Source organism: Embiotoca jacksoni, unplaced genomic scaffold (genome assembly GCF_022577435.1).
Source record: "Embiotoca jacksoni isolate LCO1_2020_lvr unplaced genomic scaffold, fEmbJac1.0.p SCAF_63, whole genome shotgun sequence".
NCBI classification, from domain to species: Eukaryota; Metazoa; Chordata; class Actinopteri; family Embiotocidae; genus Embiotoca; species Embiotoca jacksoni.
The window spans coordinates 206,437-234,227 of record NW_027185418.1 but is presented as its reverse complement, the minus strand read 5'-3'; the positions used below and the strand labels follow the sequence as shown (position 1 = coordinate 234,227).

Genomic DNA, 27,791 nt, shown 5'->3' with positions numbered 1-27,791 from the left:
TAAAAAAAGTCATACTATAGCATGTCTTCCAAATTATTATAAAAAAGTCATACTTTAGCATGTCTTCCAAATTATTATAAAAAAAGTCATACGTTAGCATGTCTTCCAAATTATTATAAAAAAAGTCATACGTTAGCATGTCTTCCAAATTATTATAAAAAAAGTCATACTTTAGCATGTCTTCCAAATTATTATAAAAAAGTCATACTTTAGCATGTCTTCCAAATTATTATAAAAAAAGTCATACGTTAGCATGTCTTCCAAATTATTATAAAAAAAGTCATACTATAGCATGTCTTCCAAATTATTATAAAAAAGTCATACTTTAGCATGTCTTCCAAATTATTATAAAAAAAGTCATACTTTAGCATGTCTTCCAAATTATTATAAAAAAAGTCATACTATAGCATGTCTTCCAAATTATTATAAAAAAAGTCATACTATAGCATGTCTTCCAAATTATTATAAAAAAGTCATACTTTAGCATGTCTTCCAAATTATTATAAAAAAAGTCATACTTTAGCATGTCTTCCAAATTATTATAAAAAAAGTCATACGTTAGCATGTCTTCCAAATTATTATAAAAAAGTCATACTTTAGCATGTCTTCCAAATTATTATAAAAAAGTCATACTATAGCATGTCTTCCAAATTATTATAAAAAAGTCATACTTTAGCATGTCTTCCAAATTATTATAAAAAAAGTCATACGTTAGCATGTCTTCCAAATTATTATAAAAAAAGTCATACTTTAGCATGTCTTCCAAATTATTATAAAAAAAGTTAAACAATAGCGTTTCAAAATATGAAAAAAAAGTATTTAGCGTGCCGTCCAAATTATGAAAAAAAAAAGTCATACTATAGCATGTCTTCCAAATTATGACAAAAAAGTCATGCTGTCCAAATTATGTGAAAAACGTCACACAATACAACATTCATTTTAGTGTACATGGTCGAAAGTGTCACAACGTTTCGGATTGGGCCTGTTTTTCAGACAGTAAAATAAAGACGTGTTCACTTCGATAACGTCCTGCGTCATTTCTCTGGGTCGGTTCGAGCGCGCGCTCTTAAATTATCTTCATCTTCAGAGGATGATTTCAAGCTGATTAGTTTAAAGAACTTCAATGTGACAAGGACAGAAAATTCTCTCCAAGGAGCATTTGGTGTTGCTTTACTTGTTGCTCTTCCTTTAAATTAGAAACAGGACCTTCCGTTCAGTTATTAATTACCATCAACCGGTGTCTGGCACAGCTTAAGAGACGCTATAGCTGCTCTAAATAGTCGTCACATTTTCCCAATAAAGAGCGCACCAACACAAGAGACCCTCTTGTCCCGAAGGAAACAGACCACTTGTTTTAAATGCGTGCTAGTACTTCAACTCTCTTTTTCGTTCCTTTGATCAAATTAGTCCTTTCGGGTCATACGCTTCCCTTAAAACAGTTTTGATTACCTCCTGCCTCCCCCACAATACGACGGAGGTGAATGTAATTTATCTATTTAATTGTGGTGCTCAAAACTTTTTTTTTGTGTGCGCGCGTGTGAAGGGAATCTCCACGGGAAACCTTTAACCCTCGTGTTGTCCTCGGGTCAAAATGACCCGCAGCTGTGTTCAACCAAGTTCTATTTTATTTCTATATTTTTATATTTTTTTGGGGGGGATCATTGGTCATCATTCTTTAAAGAAACCCTCACAGCCTCCTTTGCCACCAACGATCCCCCAAAAAATATGAAACTAAAATAGAACTTGGTTGAACACAGCTTGCGGGTCATTTTGACCCGAGGACAACACGAGGGTTAAGGATGAAAATGTATTTTTGAACTTAAACAGTTCGATAAGCGGCCGAACATTTGTGATCAGAAGCTCTGGAAAAAGCTGGTTGGTGGACTTTGCGGTCAAGAATGAAAAGGCACATTTCCCCCAAGTGAAGCGTGTTCATTGACAGTGAGGCTGTTATTTAAAGTGGGGGTGGGGAGGTGTGTGATATGCACAATTTTTAGTTTAAAACCTAACAAAAATAAACTAAAATGATCTACAGTGTGTGAAGACATAGCAGTGTTGAGATTTTGTCAAACATGAGTACGTATTGGGCTGCATATACGTCTATTCACCTCCACAGCAGCAACTCTTGAAATGTATAATAGTGGAGACTATTAGCAAAGACACAAAAATTATAATCTCCTTTAAATGTAATAATGAGTTGAACAAGGTTTTGGTGTTAAAAAACCCACTGAGGGCCGCAGCAGAAATGTTTTTGTCCCCTGCGTGTAAATTCGGAAGAAGCTTTGCTGCCAAAAACGACTCGGCCGCTGTGACCTCTGAACTTCGACCCTCTGTAATGCCAGTGGCGTGACGTTGACTGGTTAATCCTATCAAAAAAAACAACAAAAACAACAAAAAAAATACAATAAATCTGCAAAACAGTATATTCTCTTTTGCCCGTGGTTAAAATATTCTGAGTGATCGTGCGGATTTACCTCGTTTATCTTCGCTGCATCGCACAACCAACAGCAGGGCACGCCACCTTTGTCTGGACGGCACCTTAGAAAAAGGAATTGCATGACAACGGACGCTCGATGGAAACGGTACAAATAAAACCAGCAGGAACAGACCACCATCTTACCTCGACAGCTTTCACGTCAACAAAATCCCGGAGAGGACGATTCATCGGGCCGCTCACCCGAAGCCGTCTGCCGTTTCACCGTTTTGTGCATTTGATCGTATTAATAGCGCGTAAATGCAAAGAGGACTTTCAACGTCCACCCCCCCCCCCCCCCCCACGCTGAGCGTCATCGAGGAGACGGACGGACGCGGTCCGGTGGGTCTTAATTTGTGGGTCTCCGGTTTTAATTTATCGTCCCTGTCGGATTCCCGTCTTGATTCGCCGAGCGGAAGACGTTGAATTTTGAAAATTGCTTCATAAATGCCTCTTAGCTCCGATCTATCCTCACCACAAACACGGCTGTCAGACTTGTATTTTGCTTCGTCACTGTAAACGTTTATTTTGTGTATAGTTATAAAACAACATTTCCTTGCGTAAAAAGGTGATGCTGCCAGAAGGCTGTCGGTTTTCACATTTTCGACAAAAACATGTGAATAAATTCACACACGCTCAGGGTTAAACATCTGATCCTCAAAAAAAAGAAACATAAAAAAAAAAAAGAAAAAGAAGCCCCACCTCCCCCCCCCCCCCCCCCCCCCCCAATTTAAAAAAAAAAAAAAATCAGAGCGGAGACAGAAGCAGATATAATTTGCTGTATTCAAATTTTTGAACACAACAGTCTAACCCAACATTTAGGTGCAAGTTCTGCAAACATTACATCATTCATTCATTAATTCATTCGTCAGGCTGCCGCAAGATTGTCCTGAAGCATCTTTAAATGAGTCGGCGAGGTGACAAACGGAACATAATATGCAACAGGAGGATGTGGCATTCATAAAAAAATAAAATAAAATAAAAAAAAAAAAGATAAATTAATGATTAATCGACAGATGAATAGAAGTGCTCGGCAATGAATAATTAAAGCTATATTTCACTCTGAAGAAAACGGGTCAACCTTTTAGCACAGCCACATTAAAAGGTTCATTTACAGTCAGCTTCCATTCGGTGCGCAGCGCCCTCTTGTGTCCGGCGGAGTCCGCGTGGATATTGAGAGCTACATGCAGAAACAGCTTGCTGCTGCAGGCTGCATTAACCGTGAAAGAAAATGGAAGCGACATTTTCTTTCTTTTTAAAAACCAATTCATTGTGCGCGCAAAACATATGCGGATCCAGCATCAGAAGTGTGCCGCGTTTCCTTCGTTTCGCACAACTGCACGTTTTGGGTTTGGACTTGCAACTTAAGCAAGCGCGAAGACGTTTCCGTTTCCTCGCAGTGTGGGATTGTGTGGGTTTTTTTTTTTTCCATTTTTCCGCATTATTGGGAGTCTTTTCCACCACGTCAATCGAATTGAAATACGGATGCGACTCTTGCGTGTTCGATTTCGGCGACGCAGCTAATAATCCTACGTACGAACATTTCTGCCTGAAAGGCGTCGCCCAAGACCGTCCGTTCCTGAACGTAATGTTGAAAATAAAACGAGAGCAGTTTGACTCGACCCTGAGGCCGATTTACAAGCTCTTCCCGGAAGCTTTCCGTCACTGCAAAATGCTCTGTTGTCACGGAGACGGTTCGGCGACTAAGCAAACTCCATTCGCTGATGGATGAAGTCAAACGCGAGCAAGTGGACCTTCGTGTTATTTGTCGAACTGTTCCAAAGGTTTTGGGAATTTAACTTTTAAGCTAAAAATTCGGGTAATTCATTAAAAACATTTTTTTTTTTTTTTAAAGATGCCCTAAATTGTGGGTTTATTGACTTTGATAAGTTGTGATGCAATGAAAGGCATCATTGACGCACTCATCACGTCTCCCTTTTCGATTGACAGGTATTTGGTGCAGTGACCTGGTACGAAATGTGCTGCGAACACAACATTTCTGCACGCACAGTGCAGTTAATGAGCGTATTATTACACGACTGCTTCCGCACGACTGTAACAGACATCGCTGGGTGGGTGGCGGAGGTGGTGGCGGAGGTGGGGGTGGAGGTGGGGGTGGGGCCGTGACGCAGCTGCAGAGATGAGCAGCCAAAACTTTGCACACGACGGCGCTGCCGAGCGGCGACGGCAACCGGAAAGAAACTTCTCGTACGGAAAACTGAAGAAAACAAGCCGACTTTGCGTAAATCAAATCGGCATTTTCATTTCTGTGTGTTGCGTTTGACAGTAAACGTGTCGAGAGATGATTTGAGAAAAAAAAAAAAAAAAAAGGGGGGTGGGGCGGGGGGGGGGAAGAAAAGTGCAATACATCAACGTGAAAGTAAACAGAATGTGAATTACGCATGCGTACGCCCGCGGGTACGCCGCGTACGGCGGGCGGCGCCCGCGTCGCGTGAAATCGGGCCGACGTTTGCCGCGCAGCCGTGACATCCACCGACAACACGAAGAGACGTCGTTCAACCGCTGCTCACGCTGGATTCCCTGCGGCGCCGCTCTGCTCCTGAGAATATCAGAAAAACCTTCGAGGTCATTCGAGGAAGAAAAAAAAAAAAAAGTAACCGTCAACCCCGAAAGGCTTTAAAAACAGGTTTCACTGTTTTGGCGGCTTTATTTAAACTCGTTGGCGACGAACCGAACGACGAGACGACAGAAAGTCCGATCGGTTTTTTCTGTGTAATATTTGGCGAAAAGATCCAACTGATTTGATCCCTAATGTCTTCATATTTACTGACACTTACTAATATTTTGTTTTGTGGCTGCAAGATTCAAGCAACTACTTTTTCCAAGTGGTTTTGCAGCAACGAGCATCTCAAACATCGGATCCGTGCGGTTTTGGACACTTTCAGTGGCTTTGCGTTGCTTTATATTCGGTCTCTACGTGCGGGTTATCATTGATCAGATTTAAGATCTTGTCTGGTTTATTATTTGGTTTATGTGTTTATTTAAACCATGGACGTCCCGATCGGGGTTTTTTTTTTTTTTTTGCTCAAAATCCCGAGGGGCCGATGCAAATCTCCCGTTTTGTCAATTTCTACCGTATTTGTCTCGTCTTTTGAGAGCTCACAGTCACAAAAACAACAACAACAACAACAACATCTCCTTTTCATCCCGGTTAACCGAGTGAACTCGCTGCGTTTTTCGGCGCTGTAATAAGTCAGCAGTGCTGAACGCAGCTGGACTAAATGGATCAAAATTGTGTTTGTGAAATGTGATGTTTGAAACCGTGTGACTTCTTGTTGTAATTACTCTCGCTGGCAGAAGAGGGAGATAAAAGTTCAGCACGGCATGTTTAGAATAATTTAAGTTGTGCAGCTTTTAAAGCAGCCTCCCTTCTACTGATTATATTACGTGATGATTTAAAAAAAAAAAAAAAAACCAGGATGCCGAATTTCAACCACAAATCTCAACTCGGAGCCGCAACTTGCGTCAAAAGTGTGCGGACGTCTCAACGTTCCATCCAAATGCGAAAGTTCAGTACTTCTGCGATGTTGAGGTGCTCGTTGCAGCAAAACACACGCTGAAGGAGAAGAAGAAGAGGAAGAAGAAGCTCTGTCCCGCAGCTTCTTCCTGTTGAGTCCAGGATGTGGTTGTATGATCACAGGTGCCTCATTAAATCCACTCGATTTGACTGACCAGAACCACGATGTTGATGCTAATTATACCATCTTATCGCGGCAAGAGGAAGCAGCGCTTTCATCAGCATTATTTTTTTTTTTTTTTTGCTTGGAATAGCTGTTTAATTTTTGCTGAAAGTGTATTAAATTCTGTCCCGCAATGCCCAAATGGTTTTGGGTTAGAATACCCACTGAAGTGCCTCTGGATTATTTCTTAGTAATAATTTATCTACGTTGAAGTTCAAGCCCTCATTCTGTCCATTTATGTTAGCGTAGGTTTCAGGGGAGGTGTGTGTGTGTGTGTGGGGGGGTTTAGCAGCAGTCACATTCTTGGCTCTCGGGGGTTCTTTATGGAGGCCTCGACACCTCGTGGCGTCTCCAAACTGCAGTTTCAGAAGAATCTCGTGATGCTGTGAAGTACCTTCCTCCAGATCTCCGTGCTCCCGCCAAGCTCCGTCTTCATTGGAGCTGCGAGACCTTAAGGGGCGAAGTGCTGGCAAAGTCCAAGAAGAAGGGTCCTTCCTGTTTGGGCAGGAAGGTGGTGGGGATGACGTTGTAGAGGCCTGCCGGGACGTGGTCCGCCTCCATGTAGCAGAATCCGCATCTAGGGAAAGACAGAAGGAGACGGACGTTTTGAAGTCCGACAGAATTCAACACCGGCTAAGAGGCAACCAAGTATTTCAATGGCGGTGAAAACGACAAATTAAAAGCAAAAATACTCGGACTACTATGTCGATAAATTCCCCTCTTCTGAACTTCAATTACTGAGCGGAAAGCAGTATGTTTGGAAAGACACGCGTTATCTCCACAGACACGTGGCCGATCTATGTGACGCACATTTGTGACTCGGTCAGGAACTTCAGCTGATGTGTGTCTGTAAAACTCATTGATACACTTATTAAAAAATACACTTGACTAGAGGGTATATTTCTTTTTCTTTTTTTCCCCTCCCTTTGCTTATGTAATGCCGGTGGTCTTAAAAACGTGTTTGTCTCACAGGTTGTAGCTTCTTCACAGCACGTGGCTGCAAGTATTTCGATTTTTGTTGACTGCCAGCCTTTTGACGTTTGTCTTTTTTTAATATACCTGATTTTTGTTTTAATTACACAGCAATCAATATACAGAGGTAACTACAAACAAAAACAAACAAACAAAAAAATTATATATAAATGCTACTTTTTCAAATAGAATGATTGAACACTTGCTAAATATTGTGAAAGATACTGACATTTTTTTTTAAAGTCAGAAGTGACCATATTTGGACAAGTGGGGGACGAGCGAGGAGTGTTATTTTTTTTAAAAAATTTTTTTACATATTGTCTGGACTGAACCTAAAGTAATAAACCGATGTTCATCGGTAATGATTGAAAAAAAACATGTGATGGCCAACATTTGGCAAGAAATTGGATTGATAAATATAAATGTTTAGGTCGTTCACAGACAATGTCTCTATTGTATTGCCTGTCCACCAAAGAACACTGTAAAGTATCCCACCCGGTACATATCATGGATTGCTTTCAATTTTGAGGGGATGAAAGTAAAGTCAGTCAACATATTGTCAGTGAACCTTCTAAACTTGGGTTTTTAATTTAATTACCAGGCCATGCCTGTGATGGTATTCCCACTGGGTTTTTCTGTACCTGTAATCTCCGCTGCTCTTCTTCTGGAGGGCAGCGGCGCCTGCATCGCCCACCGTCGACACCACCACCACCTCGAAGCCGACGCTGTACTGCCTGCAAACGCGCAGGAAAACCGGAAAACATCGATCACGAGTCAGTTCAACCCAGACGGATGATTCTCGAGCGAGAGTCACGTAGTCGTCGTTTTTTTTTTCACGAGAGGGGAAAATAACCCGTCTATGTTTGGCTCGCTGTGTTGCAGAGTCAGGCTTTAGTCATTCACACATTCCCGACCTCTTCCCCAGTCTAGTTAGCAGTACAGTCACACTCACGTCCAAGTGACAGGAGAGAATACAAATACATCAATGCATAATTTACCTTCGTGGCTTCAGTTATGAAAAAAACAAACAAATGATTGCGTGACCATAACGGCGGCCGAGCCTGACCTGGATCCCCGGAGCTCGATGAGCAGCGGGCCGGACCGCTCCAGGTTGATCTGATAGATCGGGTTGTGCTTGTACGAGTCCTTATAGTTTCCGCAACCTCCAGCGCTGGAACCTTTCCACTGGCCGTTGATCTGATGACAGAAGCACAGTCAGGAACACCAATCACCTATTTTCAGACGCGATTGGGGGGGCGACGGCAACAGATCACCTCGCAGTGAAAACCGAACCGAGATCAGCATCCCAAACCGCTGAACTCCACTGAATGTGTTGCACGAAAAGGTATTTTAATGTGTTGCATAAAATGTGTTTTTGAAATGTTTTGATGATCCCGATGACGTGCGCGTTACCACGCCTGTATCTGGGATAGAAACAGCTAAGTTGCCGCGGTCCGACTGAGCTGATGCATTCATGAACCTTTTCTCTCTTCGATCGGGTTTAGTTCACAGGAGGGGGGGGGGGGGGGGGGGGGGGGATTCAAGTGAACCAAAACGCATCACTGCAAACCGCACGAGACCGTTCGCACCACGGATCGGTCGGATGCGTCGGTAGCCGGTGCAAGAATACACGAGGACGGTCCCGTGTTCTGGACTTGTCCCATATTTCTGGGGGAGAGGCGTTTGCCCTTAATTCCCAAAGTTCTTAACTGCATGGTAAAAACACACAATACATGTTGATGTGTCGATAACGTACCCTTTTTGTTTGAGTGAAGGGATTTGGGATCTTGGAGAAGCTGAATTTGCATCCGGAGTACACCTTCGAAAAGAAGCAAAACACATTATTTTACATTAAACATAAACAGGTCCAAAAGTTCGGTGTTCGTGGACAAACTCGCTGAATAAAAGAACAAACACAACAGCCTAAGGAGCAAACAAAAGACAACCTAACGTTGCTTTTTTTTTTTTTATCATCGGCAATTTTCCTGGATATCTTTTTGAATTTCGAAAACAGCTCTTAATTTATTCATGACTGTGTGCTCACAAAATAGAGCTTTCATTTCAGCGTTGTTCTGGCAACAGAAACATCAGAAAAGAAATCACGTTTGCCGCTTCCCGCTTTGATCTCCGCCGACAACACAGCGAACAACAGAGACTTCAATCAGTTATTCTCGAGACGATTTCTTAAGCAGGAACGCCGATGTGAGCCGAGAGGAGGAGAACGTTTTCATGGTTGGCTCGGTGGAGAGAGAGAGAGAGAAAGGGAGAGAGAGAGAGAGCGAGAGAGAGAAAGGGAGAGAGAGAGAGGGGGAGACAGAGAGAGAGAGAGAGCGAGAGAGAGAGAGAAAGGGAGAGAGAGAGAGGGGGGGGAGAGGGAGAGAGAGAAAGGGAGAGAGAGAGAGAGCGAGAGAGAGAAAGGGAGAGAGAGAGAGGGGGAGACAGAGAGAGAGAGAGAGAGAGAGAGAGAGAGAGGGAGAGGGAGAGAGAGAAAGGGAGAGAGAGAGAGAGGGAGGGGGAGAGAGAAAGAGAGGGGGGGGAGAGGGAGAGACGGAGAGAGAGAGAGAGAGAGAGAGAGAGAGAGAGAGAGGGAGGGAGAGAGAGAAAGGGAGAGAGAGAGAGAGAGAGAGAGAGAGAGAGAGGGAGAGAGAACAAGAGAGAGCGAGAAAGGGAGAGAGAGAGAGAGAAAGGGAGAGAGAGAGAGAGAGGGAGAGAGAGAGAGGGAGAGAGAGAAAGGGAGAGAGAGAGCGAGCGAGAGAGAGAGAGCGAGAAAGTGCCCACAGTGGTTACAGCAGTGGTGTTGCTGTTACACACAGAATACACGCACGCACGCGCGCACACACACACACACACACACACACACACACACACACACACACACACACACACACACACACACACACAGCTTAAAGCAGCCACTTGTACAGTGCATGCGGTTTTTTTGTTTTTAATGAGTGATTTCAGTATGAACAGTTCTCCACAGTCCTCGCTGCAGTTAGCAAGGGAAGTGCATGAATTATAAATGACTCAAAACAATATTTGGGTCACGCTTGCACACACATACAGCCCACACACACACACACACACACACACACACACACACACACACACACACACTTAGAAGTCTGTAAACCACTGCCTTGCAACACATTTATAAGTACGGAAGTGACGGGAACAAATGCGGGCATCCAGCTCGTTGCAGCACGATCACGTTTTGATCAGTCAGGTGCAAAATATGCGACTTTTAATACAACTTGTAAATTGAACTAGTGAACAGGTCGTTCCAACACAAAAAAACCCACATCAAGTCAAAGATCAGAATCCAAACCTGGCATGGTTACAAAAACTTTGGGAATAGTGTGGAATCAAGACAAATAGGAAGTTAAAGGCAATTTTGAAACAAAAAGAAAAATGTAACTTTAGTTTTAATCCTGTGTTTGTGTCTCGTTCTGTTGTACAGTAGAAAAACAAAAACAGCTACATGACCGTTTCACTGCCGTGAAATAATTCCAATAATTGAGCACTAAAAATTTATATCAAAATTGTAGAAAAAAATACCGTTTCAGAACTGCAAATTTTTTTAAATACTATAAACCTATAAAATGAAATACAATTAAATGGATCCAAGCTAAAAAAAAAAAAAAAAAAAAAAAAAAAATTTTTTTTTAACGTGTACAAAAAAACCTTTAAAATGTTCATACGGACGCGTCTCACCCGCAGCGTGTAGTTGATGGTGTTCTGTTTCTCGTACTGGGAAACCACCAGGGTGAAGGTGTGTGTTCCCGCGCTGGTCAGCTTCATCTTGGTCAGATAGTGCGGGCTGTTGATGCGGATGCCGTCGATGTAAGGAGGGGGGTCCGCTGTGGAGGAGGGCAGGTGAATAATTCCGACTGCGGCTCACATTTACGGTGCACCGTTTTTCACACGGTTGAAGTTGAAGAACTTAGGTTTGGTGGAGTTTTATATTTCTTTTAAAGCAGCCTTTGTGAATGGAGTGATTTATCAGGACAGTTGGGTGTCAGTAATCGACTAATATCTCCTCTTGGCATCTGACCTTGCTGTGTGTGACTCTAGAGCGGAAATAGAGGCGTGAAAGAGCGTTTGTCATCTTCAGATCAAAGCTCACTGCTTTCTGGCGAAGAAGAGGGGGAAAAAAAAAAAAAATCTATCAAAGCTCACCTGGATAGTAAACCTTCTTTCCATCTGTCTTGTAAACGACCAGAGTGATGAACTCCCTGTTTTGTGCAAAATCATCCTGGACAAATAAAAAAACAAAAACATAAAGAACAGTCTTGAGATAAATGTGAGGCATTTTCAGATTTGGTCCTATGAAGTTAGAACAAAACAGAAATATATAAATATATCATGATGTTGGCTGTGTCAGAAGCTCCCGGCTCTGCTGTCTCCACCTTGTCAGTGATGTGTCTGGTGAGCAGCACCCACACAGCAGCGCCCCCTGCTGGACACTGGACCTCCAGCCTGTACTGCGGATTGTTGGCCAGACTGTAGACATCCTTCACGGGACCCTGCTTCCCATCCCAGCTACTGCAGATGGAACACACACACACACACGCGCACATTTGATTCCCACAAAAAGTTTCGTACTCTAAACATAAGTAAAACAAGTACACACACACAGACACACACACACACACACACACACACACACACACACACACCTGTGGATACAGGAGGAGTCTTTGAACAGTGCAGGGGTCCAGCTCAGGTAGATGACATCATAATACTGACAAAGGTCCTCCCATGCAATCCAGAAAACTCCTGAAGAGCAAGGCGGCAAAATTAATCAACACTGACTGATTTTTTTTATTTTAAATTTTGCCAACTATGAAATTAAAATAAATAACTATTAAAAATAAATACTGTTTTCGATCTGAACTGTATTTCTACGCATTGAAGGGATATGTTGAATTTTTCCAAACTACCTCTGTTTCACTTTTACGTTTCCTAATAGTCATTATTTGTAAAGCAATTCCGCTCAAAACACTTCTGTGGATATAAAATGAGACAGGTTGCTTCACTGAAATGTAACATATATGAACTTCTCTGTCCACACTGAAGGCACAGTATTGAGGACAACAACAAAAATAAACAAGCTAACCGTTATCAAACTTCTGTGCTGTCTTGGGGTCAAAGTTGAGGTATTTGAGGAGCTCAGGCGTCCAGTTCTTCTCATCGCGCTCGCTGTAGCGCCCCTTCCACCGCAGATGACTCCACGGATTCTTCAGCTGCAGGAAACGCATTCCCTACAAGAGTGACACACCCATAGAGACATGGAGGTAAATACAAGGACAGGAAATTTTTTAATTTTTAAAAAAAATTTTTTTTATCTGCAGGCCATAAAGACTTGTGGATTTGATTCTTTACCAGAAACCTTTATTACTGTAACTAATGGCAGGATTTCATGGAATCCAACTGTACACATGAATCAATTTGGATTTTCTGTTGTGCATTTGGGAAACTGTAATTTGTCCGACGTCCTCTGAAAGCCTTCAGCAACTTGATAAAAACTACGCATTTTCCCCACCTTTTGGCGTTTCCATACTCTCACTCAGAATAAACACAAGCGCTTACCACGACACGCTAATGCTAATAATGCTAACCTTGTAATCCCTGATGTCTAGAACAGCGTAGGCGTGTGTCGGCACCAAACCCCATCTCTCCCCTTCTTCCTCTGTCATCACTCCCGTTGCCGTGGTGATGAGCACGTCGCCCCTGTGAAACCTGGAAACGGAGAGAGTGAAGGAGAAACACGGGGGTTGAGCCACGAAAGAAGAAAAAGGAAAAATAAGAAGAAGTCATTAGGAAGTAGAAAATAACTCCGTGTGTCGATCACCTCTGGTAGAGCATGCGGAAGGTGTCGTCTTTGCTGAACGACTGATTGTCAGAGTGCATAGCGATGCGTTCAGGGATCCAGCCAGTGAGCGCGTGCAGATCGATATTCTGTAAAAAATAAAACAAACATAACAATTTCTTGACAAACCTTCAGACTCTGGTTTGAATTCATAGTGACACCTACTGAGGTTTACAAACCTTTCTCAACCTAAAGGCGATCAGGTATGTTTTACTACCAACCTACAGACTTGTCAAGCCCCCCCCCCCCAAAAAAAGACCTTTTAAAGTTGTATTTAAATTATGCAAAACCTTCCTGTTCATTTTCAGCAAATTCTTGCTCAAAATTCTCGATTTTATCTGGGAGGTGTTTTTAAGCGTCAGACCTCGAGCAGTTCTCTCATAACTAGTTTAAAAATAGCTTCATCTCCGGGTTTCTCCACCTTCACTCACCGAGTTGGACCCGGGGAAATCGTAGCCGCCCATCACCTTCATGTAGGCCTTCTCTATCAGGGAGACCCAGAGCTCGTTCCTGTTGCTGGAGTAGGAGCACAGCAGCTCCCCGTTTCGATCCACCGGCAGGTAGTCGTCTATAATCACCTGCGGCAGGGACACAGACGAGCTTTTGGTTTGAAGGACGCTGTGCAGATGAGTCTCGCATTAAACAGATCCTCATTTTAATTTAGCTAGTTTGTCTCTGTGAATTCAGTCTGTACAAATGTGAAATCTATTTTTTCCCGTGACACAAACAGTAGTTATTAAATAAAAAAATAAAAAAGGAGACACGACAATATCAGCTCACATCATTGCATTTTCCAGTTTTTAGAAGACTAACAAGAGATTCACACTTTCTTTTAGGTTTTGAAATAAATTAAATTATAACTGAGCTAACAAAGCTTTGAACTAAAGAAAAAAAAAAGGACATTTCACTTTGCATTTTGCATGAAGTTACGTGAGAATACACGGATGCACTCAGTGAATGTATTATGATGCATTCTATAAACCGATCATCGTGAATTAACCCCATTCTCACTGTTGAATGTGTATTCATAAGTGACCTACATTCTCCCGTATGATGAGTCTTGCGCTGCCGCTTTACTGTCGTGTCTGTTAAAACTCGTGTTTTACCTTCCTGGGAACTCCGTTGATGTGGAGCTTCACCATGTATTTCCCACAGGGGTTGTACTCCGGTTCCCCTCGTCTGTTCTGGGGGTAGATTATGCTGTAACACACGAGAACACACTCAAAGTCTCAGGGCCGAAACTAATATTTGACATATTCCTTCATCTAAAGGGTCAGAAGTTGCGACGGACAGATGTAACAGATGTTCCGTGTGGCTTCGACGACAGTGATGAACCAGATATTTGATTTAGTGTGCAATACATCAGGCACTCAGTGTCTCTTTAGTAAATGTGCTGACGAACCGACCAGTTCTGCTCTTGTTGTCCATATCAACATTACATTTTTTGTTTGTTTAATATTGGTCAACATACAGAAGTTACATAGAGTACCTGGTGATGAGTTTTTTGTTGTATCGCCTCTCGTAGGCGGCACTGATGGCGAGAGATGCCACAAACGAACAGTCGGACACGACCGTCTGCAAAACAGGAAGGGCATCACATGATCAAATCAAGGTTAACAGGTATTTACACGGTACATAGCGGTAAAAGAGCTCCGACTGTGAAAGGATGTCATACTGTACAAGCACTGTTCGACAATAACACATACATTTACACAAAACAACAACTTTAACAGTAAAACACATGTAACTGTTTGGATTGTTAATTCGAAATGTTTGTTTATGCTCTTTATGTCAATCAAAAGCTATTTTGAACTGTCTACTATAAAGATGTGTGTCTGTGATGGTTGCAGCGCCATCTACTGGATCAATTTAAACAATGAGAACAGAACTTGCACTATCAGCACTATCAGCTCACAGGACAGAAACAGACAATACAATCATGTATTTTTAGTAAAGTGGGACTTCTACAGAATACATGCAAAAAAGAATATGCCACCATTAGCTGCTACAAATATTCAATAATCACATTTTTCACAAGAAATGACGAGTTGCAGAGAAGAAAACTATGTGAGGGTAAAATTTTCCATCTGATATTCTAATACGAGCAGTTTACAAGATAAAACCTGCCAGAGACACACACACACACACACACACACACACACACACACACACACACACACACACACACACACACACACACACAGAAGGCTGAAAAGTCTGACCTGTTTGATGCTGAAGCTGGACACAGACATGATCATTGTGGGGTTATTGCAGATCTCGTCTGGCCGAACCCAGCGGGAGAAGATGGCTTTCTGTTTGGGTGACAACGCCAGTTTCCCTGTTTTGTCCCTGGTCAGAAGAATTTAAAAAAGAGAAAGAGTTAGAAACTGAAATGAGGCATTTCAAATAAGAAAAAAAAAAATGTCTACCAAACCACACAGACAGACAAAGTTGGTGTCTCTGGTAACTATCTTTTTTTTTTTTTTTTTCCAGTTGAATGTTCCTATTTATTTAGAGTTTCACTGATCTAAACTAAACATCTTCTTTTTTAATGCGATGGGAGAAAAACAACTGACAAAATCTGAATTAAATCTCAAGCCGGGTTGTGTGACAACTTCACCGGCATGTGTTAGCTTCGAGACTGTGCTGCTAATGTCAAAAAAAATAACTGACAGTACATAATAAAGCAAACTCACGATAAAGGGACAGGAAATGCAAATCGCTCCTTCAGGTCCACGCTCATGAAGGGCACATAGGCTATGCTATTGATTGTAGATGTACTCCTGGAAATGAAAGACAAGTTTAGTGGAAATGTTTTAAAGCAGCTTTGAAACATTTGATTTGATTTTTTATTTTATTCACTTTATTAATCCCCGAGGGGAAATTTCTTCGCTACAGCCGGGGGGGGGGGCCTCAGGGAGGAGCTGCTGCAGCAGGCTGCCACTAGTGCGGCGCCAGGTAACCTGACCTGAGGTGCATGTTTTTGGATGATGGGAGGAAGCCGGAGAACCCGGAGAGAACCCACGCAAGCACAGGGAGAACATGCAAGCTCTGCAAAGAAAGGCCCAGGACCGGATTCGAACCCGGAACCTTTTTGCTGTGAGGCGACAATGCTAACCACTGCACCACCGTGCCCCCCCAATTCCATAGTATAAAAAAACAACAACAGAGAAATCAGATTTGTCTTTTTTTTTTCTTCTGTTGGGATGTAGCGGCACTTCCACCACCACCAGATGAGTAAATACCACTAAAGTAAAGTTATTTAAAAAATGTTAAGACATCTTTTGCTATTTGATAGCAATTTTGATATTTCTAAAATTACCGTATCCCCGACCAAAGCTGTATTTTTGACTTCCTGCCACTGTTGCAGTGATTTCACACCAAAACAAAATCATTTCGCGATTTTATGACACAATACATTTAATTTTTCAGTGTTGTCCTCATGTAGGAATTTCTTAGCGATTAGAAAGTTGCACTAAAGGACAAACCAGGACGTCGTTCGACAACAGATTCCAGCAGCCGTCTCACCTGAGCACCTCGATCTCCTCAGACGTGTAGCGCTGACCCTGGGGCTCGCTGGACTGCACGGCTCGGACAGGCTGCGGTTGCGGTCGGTCGTGGATGGAGAAGTCTGGCCCGAGGGGGAAAAACTGCCGGACCGGTCCCCCGCAACCGGCACCACTGCTGGGCTTGGTTCCGGGAGGCCCCGTCCTGTCCTGAGTCTGGGTGGGGGTTGATTTGGACTGAGATTCTTTCAGACCTTCCGCCCTTCAGGAACACAGTGGAGAACGTTTAAAAAATAAATAATTAAATCTGCAAAACCGCGTCAATAATAAAACCCACCAGTCGTATCAATTCATTCCCTTAAACTAATCTATGCTCACGTTATTTTAAAGGAGTCAAAAAACGACCACAGGTAAATTTAAAATAAATCTGAAGCAAAAATCGAGATATAATAATATCTTCCATCTTTTTTCTCATTCATAACAAAAGTAATGATTATTATTTCTATATATACTGCAATGCACTCTGATATTCTGTGGGTGTCAGTAATCTGCTTCCATAATAAAGTCAGTTAATTATGTTTTTCTTCAATAACACTTGTAACCAAACTAGAAAGTACATTTGGTCACATAAACGTATACAAAATGATAATCTAGTGTATGATTTGCTACTATGGTTCTTAAAAAAATTCACCAACAAACCAAGTAGATGTTGAAACGTTTCACTTTTCAGGGAAATTAGTGGCTCAGAATGTAAAATTTACAAATGAATTCAGTAAAACAAAGAGATAGTAAAGTAAGTGAAGACCAACACTATAAAAGCGAAATAAAAAGAACCAAAAAAAAAAAAAATCCAGGAGCTCAGGAAGTTAAAGACATGAAGCCTCTGACATGTTTGTGATCAACACTGGAACCACAGTGAGGAAGTGTTGGGGTCACGGCAGTCAAAACCCACCGCAGCCTCTTCTGATGAACATCATAACTTCAGTACCAGGGTTCATGTTTACCTCTCTAAAGCTTGACGTGCCAGCTGCTTCAGCTTGTTCTGCAGCGCCTGGTCCGATGTCTCATTCGACTGTTGGAAAAAATAAATAAATAAATAAAAATAAGCAGAAGGAGAAAGAAATGTGGTTGAAAGCAGGAATAATGTGAGCGAAGACCGAGCGAACAAGCGGGCGATGACCTACCGTCTTAATGCACAGCTCCACGGCCTGAGTGTACAGCTCGACGGCTTCATCGTCGTTCCCCTTCTCGTCTTCCTCGAAGGCCTGGGTGACCAGGAAGTGGGCCCGCTCCAGGTCCACCTGCTGCCGGGACTTGAGCGGGTCGCTCTTCTGTGCCTGGACTGGGGGTCAAAGGTCAAGGGAGGGAACGGGTTTAAGACACAAAACAGCCACTGCGCAAATGGCGGATTTAGATTTAGATTCAGATTCCACTGTAACTGCACACACTACTAAACTGGTCCACTGGTTGTCCAACAAAACAGGAGACACACACACACCCATAGTGTGAGGAGAGTAATGGAAAAAAGTAGTCAAACCGCAACTGAGAAAGAAAGTAAGTATGTCCTCAGGGTGCATTCAGTTCTCTTCCTGAAAAATGTCTACAGTAAGCCGTGATGAATAATAACACTTCACAAAATCCGAAGCTGGCGAGCACATAAAGCAAAGATTGTGTGTTTTAACAAACAACACAACTGTCACGATGTAAGTGCTGACATTTTGTTTTGTTTTCCGCGTTTGAGTTTCAGACATCGTACACTTTTTTTGTTGTTGTTGTTGTTTTTTTTCCCCCCTCACAACACTCCGGTTCTGCAAGTATACAAATCATAAAGCGGTCAACACACACTTTTGCGTATTGACCAACAGAAACGGACATTAAACAGTTCAATAAATCTAACATAGCTCAAGTGAACAGCTTTGAAAACAGTCAAACAGCAGACTTGTGAAAAAGTAAGAGAAGCTGAGCAGGTTTGATCTTCGCGTTTGTACGAAGTGCGTCATCTTAAAAGTATTTTCAAAAACAAACAAACAACGTACCTGCATTGTGGAGGGCTTGGACCCGGTCCAAGTATTCATTCACTTTGTCCTGGATTCCCTCCAGTTTGGACCCCGCCATGCCGGCGTATATCAGAGCCTGGGCCGCCTCCTGCGGGGGGAAACAACCGAGAGAGAGAGGAAGCAACGAGGCTGCGAAACATCCATTAACACCAACAAACCGCGACCGGTCTTTTACCAACTCAAAACTCAAATCCGTCCGTCGCACCTCGCCACTCACCTTGTAATAAAACACAGCCTCGTTATGTTTGCCATTCTGGTCGTAGGTTACAGCTGTTTGGGCAAATTTGACAGCGTCGAGCTCCAGCGCCGCGCAGTCCATGCCGAAGAAAACTTGTTGACAAGTGACGAGCTCTCCGTTAGCTGACCGCTAGCTCCTGTAGCTTCCCCACACACACACACACACACACAAATTAACAAAATGTCCGTCTTTCACTCGCACCGCTGTTCCATTTTCATCAACTCGGACGAAGCATAGCGAGGACAGTCCCCGACGAGCGTCCTTTGACAGACCGGCCACTTCGAAGTCTCGCTTGAGCTTTGGAGAAACGACAACAACAACAACAACAAACACCAGCGGACGCTAAAAACAAACGCGGATATGACGCACTTCCGTTTCTCGGGGTACGCCGGGAATTCCGCCCGGCGTCGTCGCTGCCCTACGTTCGCTTTTTGTTCCGCCATATGTTACTTACTGTGAATTTAACAAAATAAGGGGTTGTTTGAAGTAACGGCAAAAATGAGAACGATATATATATATATTTTTTTTTATATGAATACTGCACGGCGCCTCTCCAGACCGAAGCCTCTACGAATTTACCTAACTTGGTACAGAGCCACGCTTGTGTGACACATCCTGTCACAAAAGCATCATAGCACCAGACTGGAGTTAAAAACAACAACAACACAGCATGTCATAAAATCTGTATTTAAATTAGCCACAAAAAAAAGGCTACGTTTTATTGAAATGACAGAGGGTGATAGCTAACTGAGTGTTTAATGGCCTTCATGTATGAGAAGTGTGCTGTTCTCTTGATGTTTAAGAGAAATGTGAAGTAATTGTTTGAAGTATAATATCCAGGTACAGTCTGAAACAAAACATTTATTTTTTTTCACTGCCATCTCAACTCCATACTTACCAAAACACTGGGAATAGAGCTTTTTTTTTAAAAATTTGTTTTGATTTTTTTTTTTTTTTTAATGTTGTTTTTAGTTTTTTGGATCATTTATTGTTATTTAAGTGTTTTTTTTTTATATTGTAGTTTTAGTTTTTTTTAAATGTTTATATATTTTTGATTGAGTATTTTTTGGTATGTTTGTTTTTGTTTTTGATGGTTTGTTGTTTTTGGTTAGAGTTTTAATAAATTTGGTGTTTTGAAGATTTTATTTAATTGTGACCACTTCCTTTGGTTTTCTGTCCATCCTAAAGAGAACAAAGTTGAAGGAAGCGTGCCAACAAAATGTTTTGTTACGATTATATCAACAGATTGTAACCACTTCTGCTTTGAGGTTGAGGTAATTATTCTGTAATTCTCTGTAAACCACTGAAATCAAAGTGTAGTTCTTCACATTCACACTTGCGCAAAGTACTTTTTTGTCAAATAATGGATGTCAGCTGGTGGCTTGCTTAAGTTTTAGTAACACATGAAACAGCTTGAAAATAGATATTTTTATTGTATTCATCTTGAAAAGATACTGCAAAGTCTGAATGAGAAACTTCATATTAAAATATTAATATGACCGGTAAAAAGAACAAAATTTATCAGATGTGTCAACATTGCACTGAAATTAACACTAAATTAAAATTCAGAACACAAACAAAACCACAAGTTGATCGCCCCTTTCTCCAAACAAAGTCAGAAAATAACTTGGGATACATTTTGAACTTAAAATGGTTTTATGAAATTCTTACAAACTATGTAAAAAGACATTTTTGCAAGTTCTCAATAAACAATATTTTCTCCTTTGAATCTGCTTGGACTATTTTGAGAGATGGAATAATTTTTCAACTGCACTCTCCAACTCTCACTGGAAATGTATTAAATGAATTGCAGTCAAAAATGGTATTTTAGATACAATTCATACCATATTAGTTAGTAGCAATGTTTAAAACAATGACATGACGGAGGACTTTCGTAAATCCAGTCACCAGTTTGTTGGTCTCTGCAGTTGCAAGTGCTGACTTAACGTACAGGTAATATAATTTAAAACTGAACTGTGCCTCTAATATGAGATAAAAAATGTAAACAAATGCTGATTTAAAATGATTAATCACCTGTTGACCTCTTACACTCACCACTGTGGTTTTTACATACTTGACTCAGTCACACATTGTAAACATTAAAGATTTGAAAAACTTGTTGTATGCAAATGTCGAAAACAAAGAAACTTAATTTTCTAACAAGCCAGGTGACATTACGTTACATGTCATTGAAAATCAGCACAGACCATAAGTTGATTAGATAGATAAAGCCGCCCTTTCACAGATCCACCTGTTTATGCTGTTGCAGTTCAAAGCGCGCCAACCCATCGGAGAGTTTTCTCTGACAGAAATTGCACAGTGAGCGTTGCCATCAGGTTGCTGTATCCAGTAGCTGAGGGGAACAACATGACGGTTAGATTGTGGCTAAAGGAGAACACAGTTTTCATGGTGTTGAGATATTGGGTCTTACTCTGCAGTCAGATCACCTCCATCAACCCACTTCCAACTCCCAGTTTCCACCATGAGGCCAATCCAGTAGCCGCTGCTCCGCCAACTGCTCCCACTGTGGTTAGAGATAAATTCCTGAGGATCACAAAAAGATGATCAGAATTGGGTAAACTGTGATTTTTGTGGCTAACACTGAGCTGATTTTCCAAAGCTTCAAATTCTGTCAGCAAACCCCATTAAATATTTTACTCCATCTTTTTTTCACAGAAAATTCTTAAAAAAGGACATATATAGCAGATTGTAGGCGTTTAAAATATGTATGGCAAGTTTTGTTGAAGTTTTCGAAAAATAATATATTTTTTGATAAAGCAATTTTACAGCTTGCAACCATGTATTTTAAATTACATTTTTTGCTAATTCTCTTGAAACTTAAAAAAAATTACTTTTTTTGAATACACGAGTTGACAGAAACGTCTTTTTAAGCTATTTCCTTTTTACAAAAGTTCTTCTCGGGTCATCTCCATAATTTCCACTCTGTTCACTTTACCTGTTCCATAGGACTTCCAATAACAACTAAATCTGCATTTTGTGCTGTGCAGTTGTTTTGTGCCTCCTCCCAGTTTATCTGATGAGGACCATCGATGTTATAAAATGCGTAGCAGCTGGACTGGAAGTGATGCCACTCTTTCTGACAAGCTTTACACTGTCTGCCTGAGGGAAACGATACAAATCAAGGGATGAATTACAGGATTGGACGTGATAATATTTCTGTTGTTTTTGGTTGTTTGTTTGGCCGTGATTGCAGAAGTTTTACCTTTACTGCCATTTTTCCCTGTTTTTGGGCAGTAGGTGTCTACACTCCACTGAGCTTGAGTCACACTTACACTCTTCCTCAGCTGCTGTATTTCTGCAGTCAACTTCCTGTTGTTTTCAGTCATGATAACTGTAACTGCAGTGAAAAAAAGAGGAAGGTTTTGAGTATTCTCTTTTTTTTGTCCGGCCTCTAAGGAAAAAAAATTAAACAGACAATTTTATTTAGAGTATACTTTCAGTCACACTTCCTTTCCCCTAAAGAAAACCCCTGAGAACTAAAGCCCTGCAGTAAGGAACGTAGATGACAGAGGAACTTTTGAGTTCATACTCACAGTAGACGCGAAGGCCAATGAGTAATGACAGTATCCCCCAGCCCGCTGCTATTAATGGAAAAGACTTAGTGACACAGGATAGCCTCTTATCTAACAAACAAAAGGAAATCAGTTGTTAAAACAATCATATTTTAAAAATATTTGTCAAATTTTAAAGTGAGTAAAGTTAAACATGCGTGTAGGAAGTTTTCTGGAGAGGTCAGTGTCATTTTACGGTATACCTGATCTGCCTCTCATTCTATCCATAGCTCTGTTAAGAGATCCAGATTCTTTCATTGAGGAAAAGTAGATGTTGAAATTGAATCTTGTCTTCGCCATGTGTAGACAATCTCTTACCTGCAGAGTTCGATCCATTTGAGCGTTTTAAGATACCAGTTGCCTCCAGTTTTGTTCTGTTCATCCTAAAATAACGGATTGAAATTCTGTTACAGTCCGATAACAGATCTCCAAGGAATGTTTCGACATGCACTGTGTCATCGGTGTTAGGAAAGCGTCTGGTCAGCTACGTTGGTCTTGCGTTACTTCTGCTTTGAGGTTGTGACTCGGCAATATGTTCTTCAGAAAGGAAGTCTAAAAACATGTATTTCTGTTGGCTCATATCCGTTTTACAGATAAGCTATATGATGAATGCTTTTCTGCAACGCTTCATTAAAACTTAAATTTACAAGAAAAAGTCCTCAACAAGAATTTGGCAACATTTGTATTTACTATTACAGACTAAAACATACATAAGCTTCGAAATATCTAACAGTGTAAAATGTGAAAGGAAACAGGAAACTGATCAGTCCTGTTGCTCTCTGCTGATATAGCAACTGTAAGCACTGAATCGCTAACAAGACACATCAAGAGTTATTATTGGTTAAGAGTTGAGTGTCCGTTTGAGCAGTCACTGTTTTATTTAACTATCGTCTCAGCAGTCAGAGAAACAGTACGGTTATGTTCTAATATTTGATGATATTATATGTTCACTGAAATATTTCTTCTAAGTTTTAATTTTTATAAAATAATGAAATGTGAAATAAAAAATATTCATATTTTGACATTATTAAGCCAGTTGGCATTATTTTGCATTTAATTAATGCTTGCAGATAATCAAGTAACCATCTGAAGTTTGACTCAAACAGACAAAGCCTTCATTTCACAGAACCATCTGTTCCTGTTGTTACAGTTCACTGATTTCCATTTCATTCCATGATATACAGAAATTGCACAGTGACCATCAGTCGGCTCTCCTATCCAGGGACTTAGGAAACAAAAAACATCAGTTAGGTCAAGAGTCATGATTTTATCATTCAAAGTGTTTCGAAATGCGTCTTTTGCCTGTCAGGCAGATCACTTCCAACGACCCACTTCCATTTTCCATCTTCAGCTTTCCACTTTTATCTGCTGCATTTACATTCCTGCCATTCACAAGTTTTTCTGAAACCGTAAAAAAAACCCACGAGTAATAACATACCTGATGTGGCTGGAATTTTGTCCAGTGAAAACTGCTGCATTTTCAAAGTCACCTTCCTCAAGTTTCTCTGAAACAAATCAAACATAAGTTCTCAAAGATCTGCAGTAAATTAAACATTATTTCCAGAATAAGCAGACAGGGAAAATCAAAATGAATCTGTCAGAAAGCAACCTACCTGCAGATAAAGAAACATTTGGATTTCTAAAATTGACCGTCAGCGTCTGTGTTTTTCTGTTCATCCTGGAAAAAGCATCAAGTTCACCAGCGATCGAGCTGCATATGAAGGCTGAAATGGAAACGCTGGTGCAGTGATGTTCAACTTTACAGGGAAGTTTGTGGGTTTTTGGGTGTGTTTTGAAGTTGAGTCTCTATTTAAAAACTTGTGGTCAGTTGTTGTGAGGGGAAGTTTTCTCTGTTGAATTTTACTTCTAAAATATACAGTTTTTTATTTCATCAAAGCAGAAATCAATCAGTAATATGATTGTGTTACATGTTGTTTTTCTGACCAATGATGATTGAATAAATGTCTGAATTCAGGTAAGCTGACCAGCCTGGATGGACTGCCATTTAAAATTCAGACACAGAACACATCCACACGCTGATCTCCAACGGCACCGATCAAACACAAATGTTTAAACATCTGCTGCAAATTAGTCCGTATTTATAGAATCACTCCCAATGTGCTCGGCAGCCTGGAAAAATCATGGTAGTAAATGTAAAGATGAAAAGGATTTTTTTTTTTAACTCTTCAAATGTAATTGCTGCCAAAGTTACACTGTGTTGTTGTGCTTTAAAAAGTCATCATGCATTACAGAAATATGATTCTGCTACACAAAAGAGTGTAGGTGAAAAGCGTGAGAAATGTTTACTCTCCTTGCAGATAGAGGAACGTCTGGACTTTTTAAAGTAAGTCTGAGTTGTGTACCAAGTTTAAAATACCAGTTTTAATCTTGATAGAGAAGCATGTGGTTTTTAGTTCTGTTTTGAAGTTGCGACAGTTGGTGTTTGGTGAGAAACTAATGCCCAGTTGTGATGAGAAGTCTTATTTATAAATGGTTTGAACTCACACAGTGTGTCTGCAGCATTTTCTCAGGCTGCTGCAGTTCATCAGTGCTGGAAGAAGTATTCAGGTCCTTTACTTAAAGATGCTGTAAAGTAGAAATGAAAATGAGTTTTAAGTTCATCACACCACAGAAGTATGGGTTGTTAACTACCCATCCAAATTTGAATGAAAAAAACACCGACAAGTATATTAAAGTAGGATTTGAACTCGTGAGAAAATCATCAGTCTTCTCTGCTCTGAGACTGGGGGGGCGTGTCCTGAAGGAGCTGAAGCTCCGCCCACTCACTGGGAGGTGTTCAGTGTCCTGTAGGACAGTCCTGTGGCTGCAGTTCTTTTCCCCACTAAGCGGTCCGTCTGACATCCAACCTCTCCTTGACTTTATGCATGATGTCCCACTGGTCCTCTGTCTCTCTGCTGGATGGAGCAGCCTGCTTTGGGAAAACACAATAGAATCAGAATTTATTTGTCCAATGAGTGAAACATACAGATGCATATAAATGAAGCTTGTCCCCCTGAGCTGTAACACAGGAGTCAAACTGGACACCAGAGGCAGCAGACAGTGAGTCTCCAACTACTTCTAACGCACCTGCATTACAATAGTGGAGATAATAAGAATGGAGGAGTTGATTTAGTTCTGTAACGACTGTAACATGAACAACGCTGCATTACATCACATGTTAATTCATGACATCACATGTTAATTCATTATATTACATGTTAATTCATTACATCACGTTAATTCAAACTTTGAACCTGCTCAGGTTGAGATGAAAGTCTTTCTCTTTCACTGATGTGCCTCCACCTCCTCCTCTTCCTCCTCCACATGTAGTTGGGCTCGTTTATCCCGACCGGTACCGGTACATGTAACCAAGAGGGTCGCTGATTGTAACGTTACACCGGAGTACAAAATCAACAACCCTCATTAATCAGGAGGACTAGATCTCCTCTGGTCCATGTTTACCATCACCCGACATGTAAAATACAGAGTTACATATATTATAGTTCCTTATCGGAGCTTTATTGACACGTGTAAAAAAAAATCTGCTGTTTTCGGAGCATTTTCCTCTGAACTCTGCTACGAACTCAATAGAAGCTAATTAGCACATTAGCTCCCATTTCATGAAGATAAAGTTATTCTACACCGAGTAAAATCACGTTAGCGGTTTGCACCGAGGACTAAATGTAGCAGAGTCACTGTGGAAAAGTTATCTGGTATAATTACAACAAGCACACAGAACTTCCGCTGAGTGGTGGACTGCTGGCGGCGGCGGACGGTGCCGGTGCGACCGGAGGACGAACGGCCGGGAGGGTGAAGCTCGGTTCGGCTCCGAGCTGCAGGAGAAGCCGTGTGTCCGTGAACTGCATCCGTCTCCGGTCCAAGTTAAAACTGTCCTCTGTGAAATGGTCCCTGCAGAGGCGGCTGTTGGTGTCGATCCTAACGTCTCCTTTAGCGAGGCTCTTCACGAAATCAATCCGCCTCTTTTTCCTTTCTTCATCAGTAGGGAATTTAAATGGCGATGCGGCGCTGCTTTGGAGGTTCTTGCTTCCAGGAAAGATTCACTTGCGGGTGGAGGGAGACGTCCTGCAGCAGCCAGCTGATGGACAATAACAATCTGACTACGGCAGAGTGGGATGACCTCTTATGCAAATGAGCTCCAGGCTTTTATAGCCTTTCACCGTGAGAGGAGGAGCCATGCAGAAGGTTATATAAACCGTCTGTGCGGTAGATCGGTGACGTACTGAAGCGACCTTTTAGCCCCGCCTAAAAAAACCTGAGCTGAAGACGGATGAGAAACTGTTTAAAGGTCCAACTTACAGCAACTTTAACTCAAATAACTGCGTAACAAAATTGGATAAACAACCATTGAATTGCATATTATGTCAAATAATGTAACTAAAATCAGGTATAAACCTCTGAACTCTGTTAAACCCAAAATAATTCAGTTGTTAGATCTTAATCGTCTGTTTTAGTCCTTTACAGTTGTCAGTCAAAGTAGGTCTCATTTATATCTTTGGAAGTTCCTTAACGTTCAACAGTTCACCATTAGTCTCTTCCAACGGATTTCCGGTTGTTTGTTTGAATCCAAAACAACTCTGAGATCTCGGAAAACAAAGTGCCAATAAAATTGGATCCTTTATATTTCTCGGTGAAGATCCAGACAGGATAGCAGATGAAGCAGCTCGTAGTCACTTGATGAATCCCTAAAAAAAAAAAACAGCCTGTACACAAGTGTGCAGAACATCATCATATAGTCAGAGTTTCCTCTTTTTCCATCACCTTAGATTTACACAAAACATTCACGACTTTAAACACTTGTGACTAAATTATCTCGTTTTACCTCAATTTCAAACAATACACTTGGCAATCAACATACTTTTACAACATATACAGTAACTTTAACAAAAATTCAACACACACACACACACACACACACACACACACACACACACACACACAGCTATGTGCTTCATTCACATCATACAAAATGTTGTTATCCTGGCTGGTTTTGCTTCGCTATGTTCCTCAAAGTAAATTACTCCCAATTCTCTGACACAAACTTAGTTAACAAGATAACCTCAGGTAGCAACTCACCTGGATAATCCACTTCATTGAAGAAACGCCCGACGGAGTTCGTCCCGGTGAGAACTTCTCCCTCGACAGCTCCGCTGCAGCTCAGCATGTAACTCACTTACAATACTGTTAAATTCACTCGATATCTCTTGGGAATCTCAAAATATCTGACTTTGCTCCAAATCTTGTCTGCCTCCTGCACCTGTCTTAGCTGCGGGGTCTCCGGTAGGTGAGTGCGTGGTTCAGAGAGTGGGAGGGGGGGCTAAGGGCTCTGCTACGTTCAGACCACCAGCTGGTTTGGTGAGACGTTTAGGGAACGTCTGTAAATTG

General features: G+C 41.4%; 2 protein-coding genes across 4 annotated transcripts; both read right to left on the bottom strand.

The window, feature by feature from the left end:
* Nucleotides 1–3,866: 3,866 nt before the first annotated feature.
* capn7 (calpain 7) lies at nucleotides 3,867–19,137 on the bottom strand. The gene is made up of 21 exons (XM_069174996.1): nucleotides 18,796–19,137; nucleotides 18,558–18,666; nucleotides 17,706–17,863; nucleotides 17,526–17,593; nucleotides 16,544–16,783; nucleotides 15,712–15,798; nucleotides 15,238–15,364; nucleotides 14,505–14,590; nucleotides 14,122–14,215; nucleotides 13,447–13,593; nucleotides 12,998–13,104; nucleotides 12,765–12,885; nucleotides 12,263–12,407; nucleotides 11,823–11,922; nucleotides 11,553–11,688; nucleotides 11,323–11,398; nucleotides 10,858–11,003; nucleotides 8,903–8,965; nucleotides 8,213–8,343; nucleotides 7,788–7,880; nucleotides 3,867–6,751 (listed from the first exon to the last, which is right to left on the bottom strand). Exons 1-21 carry the CDS (start codon nucleotides 18,895–18,897, stop codon nucleotides 6,607–6,609), a joined length of 2,481 nt encoding a protein of 826 aa, XP_069031097.1. The 5' UTR covers nucleotides 18,898–19,137; the 3' UTR covers nucleotides 3,867–6,606.
* Nucleotides 19,138–20,248: 1,111 nt separating this feature from the next.
* Nucleotides 20,249–27,757, bottom strand: LOC138213715 (CD209 antigen-like protein C). 3 transcript variants are annotated; one of them, XM_069174967.1, is made up of 10 exons: nucleotides 27,483–27,757; nucleotides 25,176–25,320; nucleotides 24,002–24,974; nucleotides 23,827–23,893; nucleotides 22,707–22,771; nucleotides 22,371–22,460; nucleotides 22,040–22,174; nucleotides 21,773–21,936; nucleotides 21,248–21,360; nucleotides 20,249–21,169 (listed from the first exon to the last, which is right to left on the bottom strand). In XM_069174967.1, the coding sequence occupies exons 3-10, from the start codon at nucleotides 24,063–24,065 to the stop codon at nucleotides 21,034–21,036; spliced, it is 834 nt and encodes a 277-aa protein (XP_069031068.1). In that variant the 5' UTR covers nucleotides 24,066–24,974; nucleotides 25,176–25,320; nucleotides 27,483–27,757; the 3' UTR covers nucleotides 20,249–21,033. The 3 variants fall into 3 exon arrangements, with proteins under 3 accessions (XP_069031068.1, XP_069031070.1, XP_069031069.1); XM_069174969.1 differs by having other exon boundaries at nucleotides 24,894–24,974; XM_069174968.1 differs by lacking the exons at nucleotides 23,827–23,893; nucleotides 24,002–24,974; nucleotides 25,176–25,320; nucleotides 27,483–27,757 and having other exon boundaries at nucleotides 22,592–23,802.
* Between the last annotated feature and the right edge of the window lie 34 nt (nucleotides 27,758–27,791).

Excerpts from the sequence above, each read along its gene's own strand:
- capn7 (XM_069174996.1), bottom strand. The coding sequence starts at position 18,897 with ATGGACTGCGCGGCGCTGGAGCTCGACGCTGTCAAATTTGCCCAAACA. Across the intron at positions 13,105-13,446 it reads ATTTCCCCGGGTCCAACTCG|AATATCGATCTGCACGCGCT; the intron begins GTGAGTGAAGGT and ends TATTTTTTACAG. Across the intron at positions 6,752-7,787 it reads AAGAGCAGCGGAGATTACAG|ATGCGGATTCTGCTACATGG; the intron begins GTACAGAAAAAC and ends GTCTTTCCCTAG.
- LOC138213715 (XM_069174967.1), bottom strand. The coding sequence starts at position 24,065 with ATGAACAGAAAAACACAGACGCTGACGGTCAATTTTAGAAATCCAAAT. Across the intron at positions 23,894-24,001 it reads AAATGTTTCTTTATCTGCAG|AGAAACTTGAGGAAGGTGAC; the intron begins GTAGGTTGCTTT and ends GATTTGTTTCAG. Across the intron at positions 21,361-21,772 it reads TTGGAAGTCCTATGGAACAG|GAATTTATCTCTAACCACAG; the intron begins GTAAAGTGAACA and ends TGTGATCCTCAG.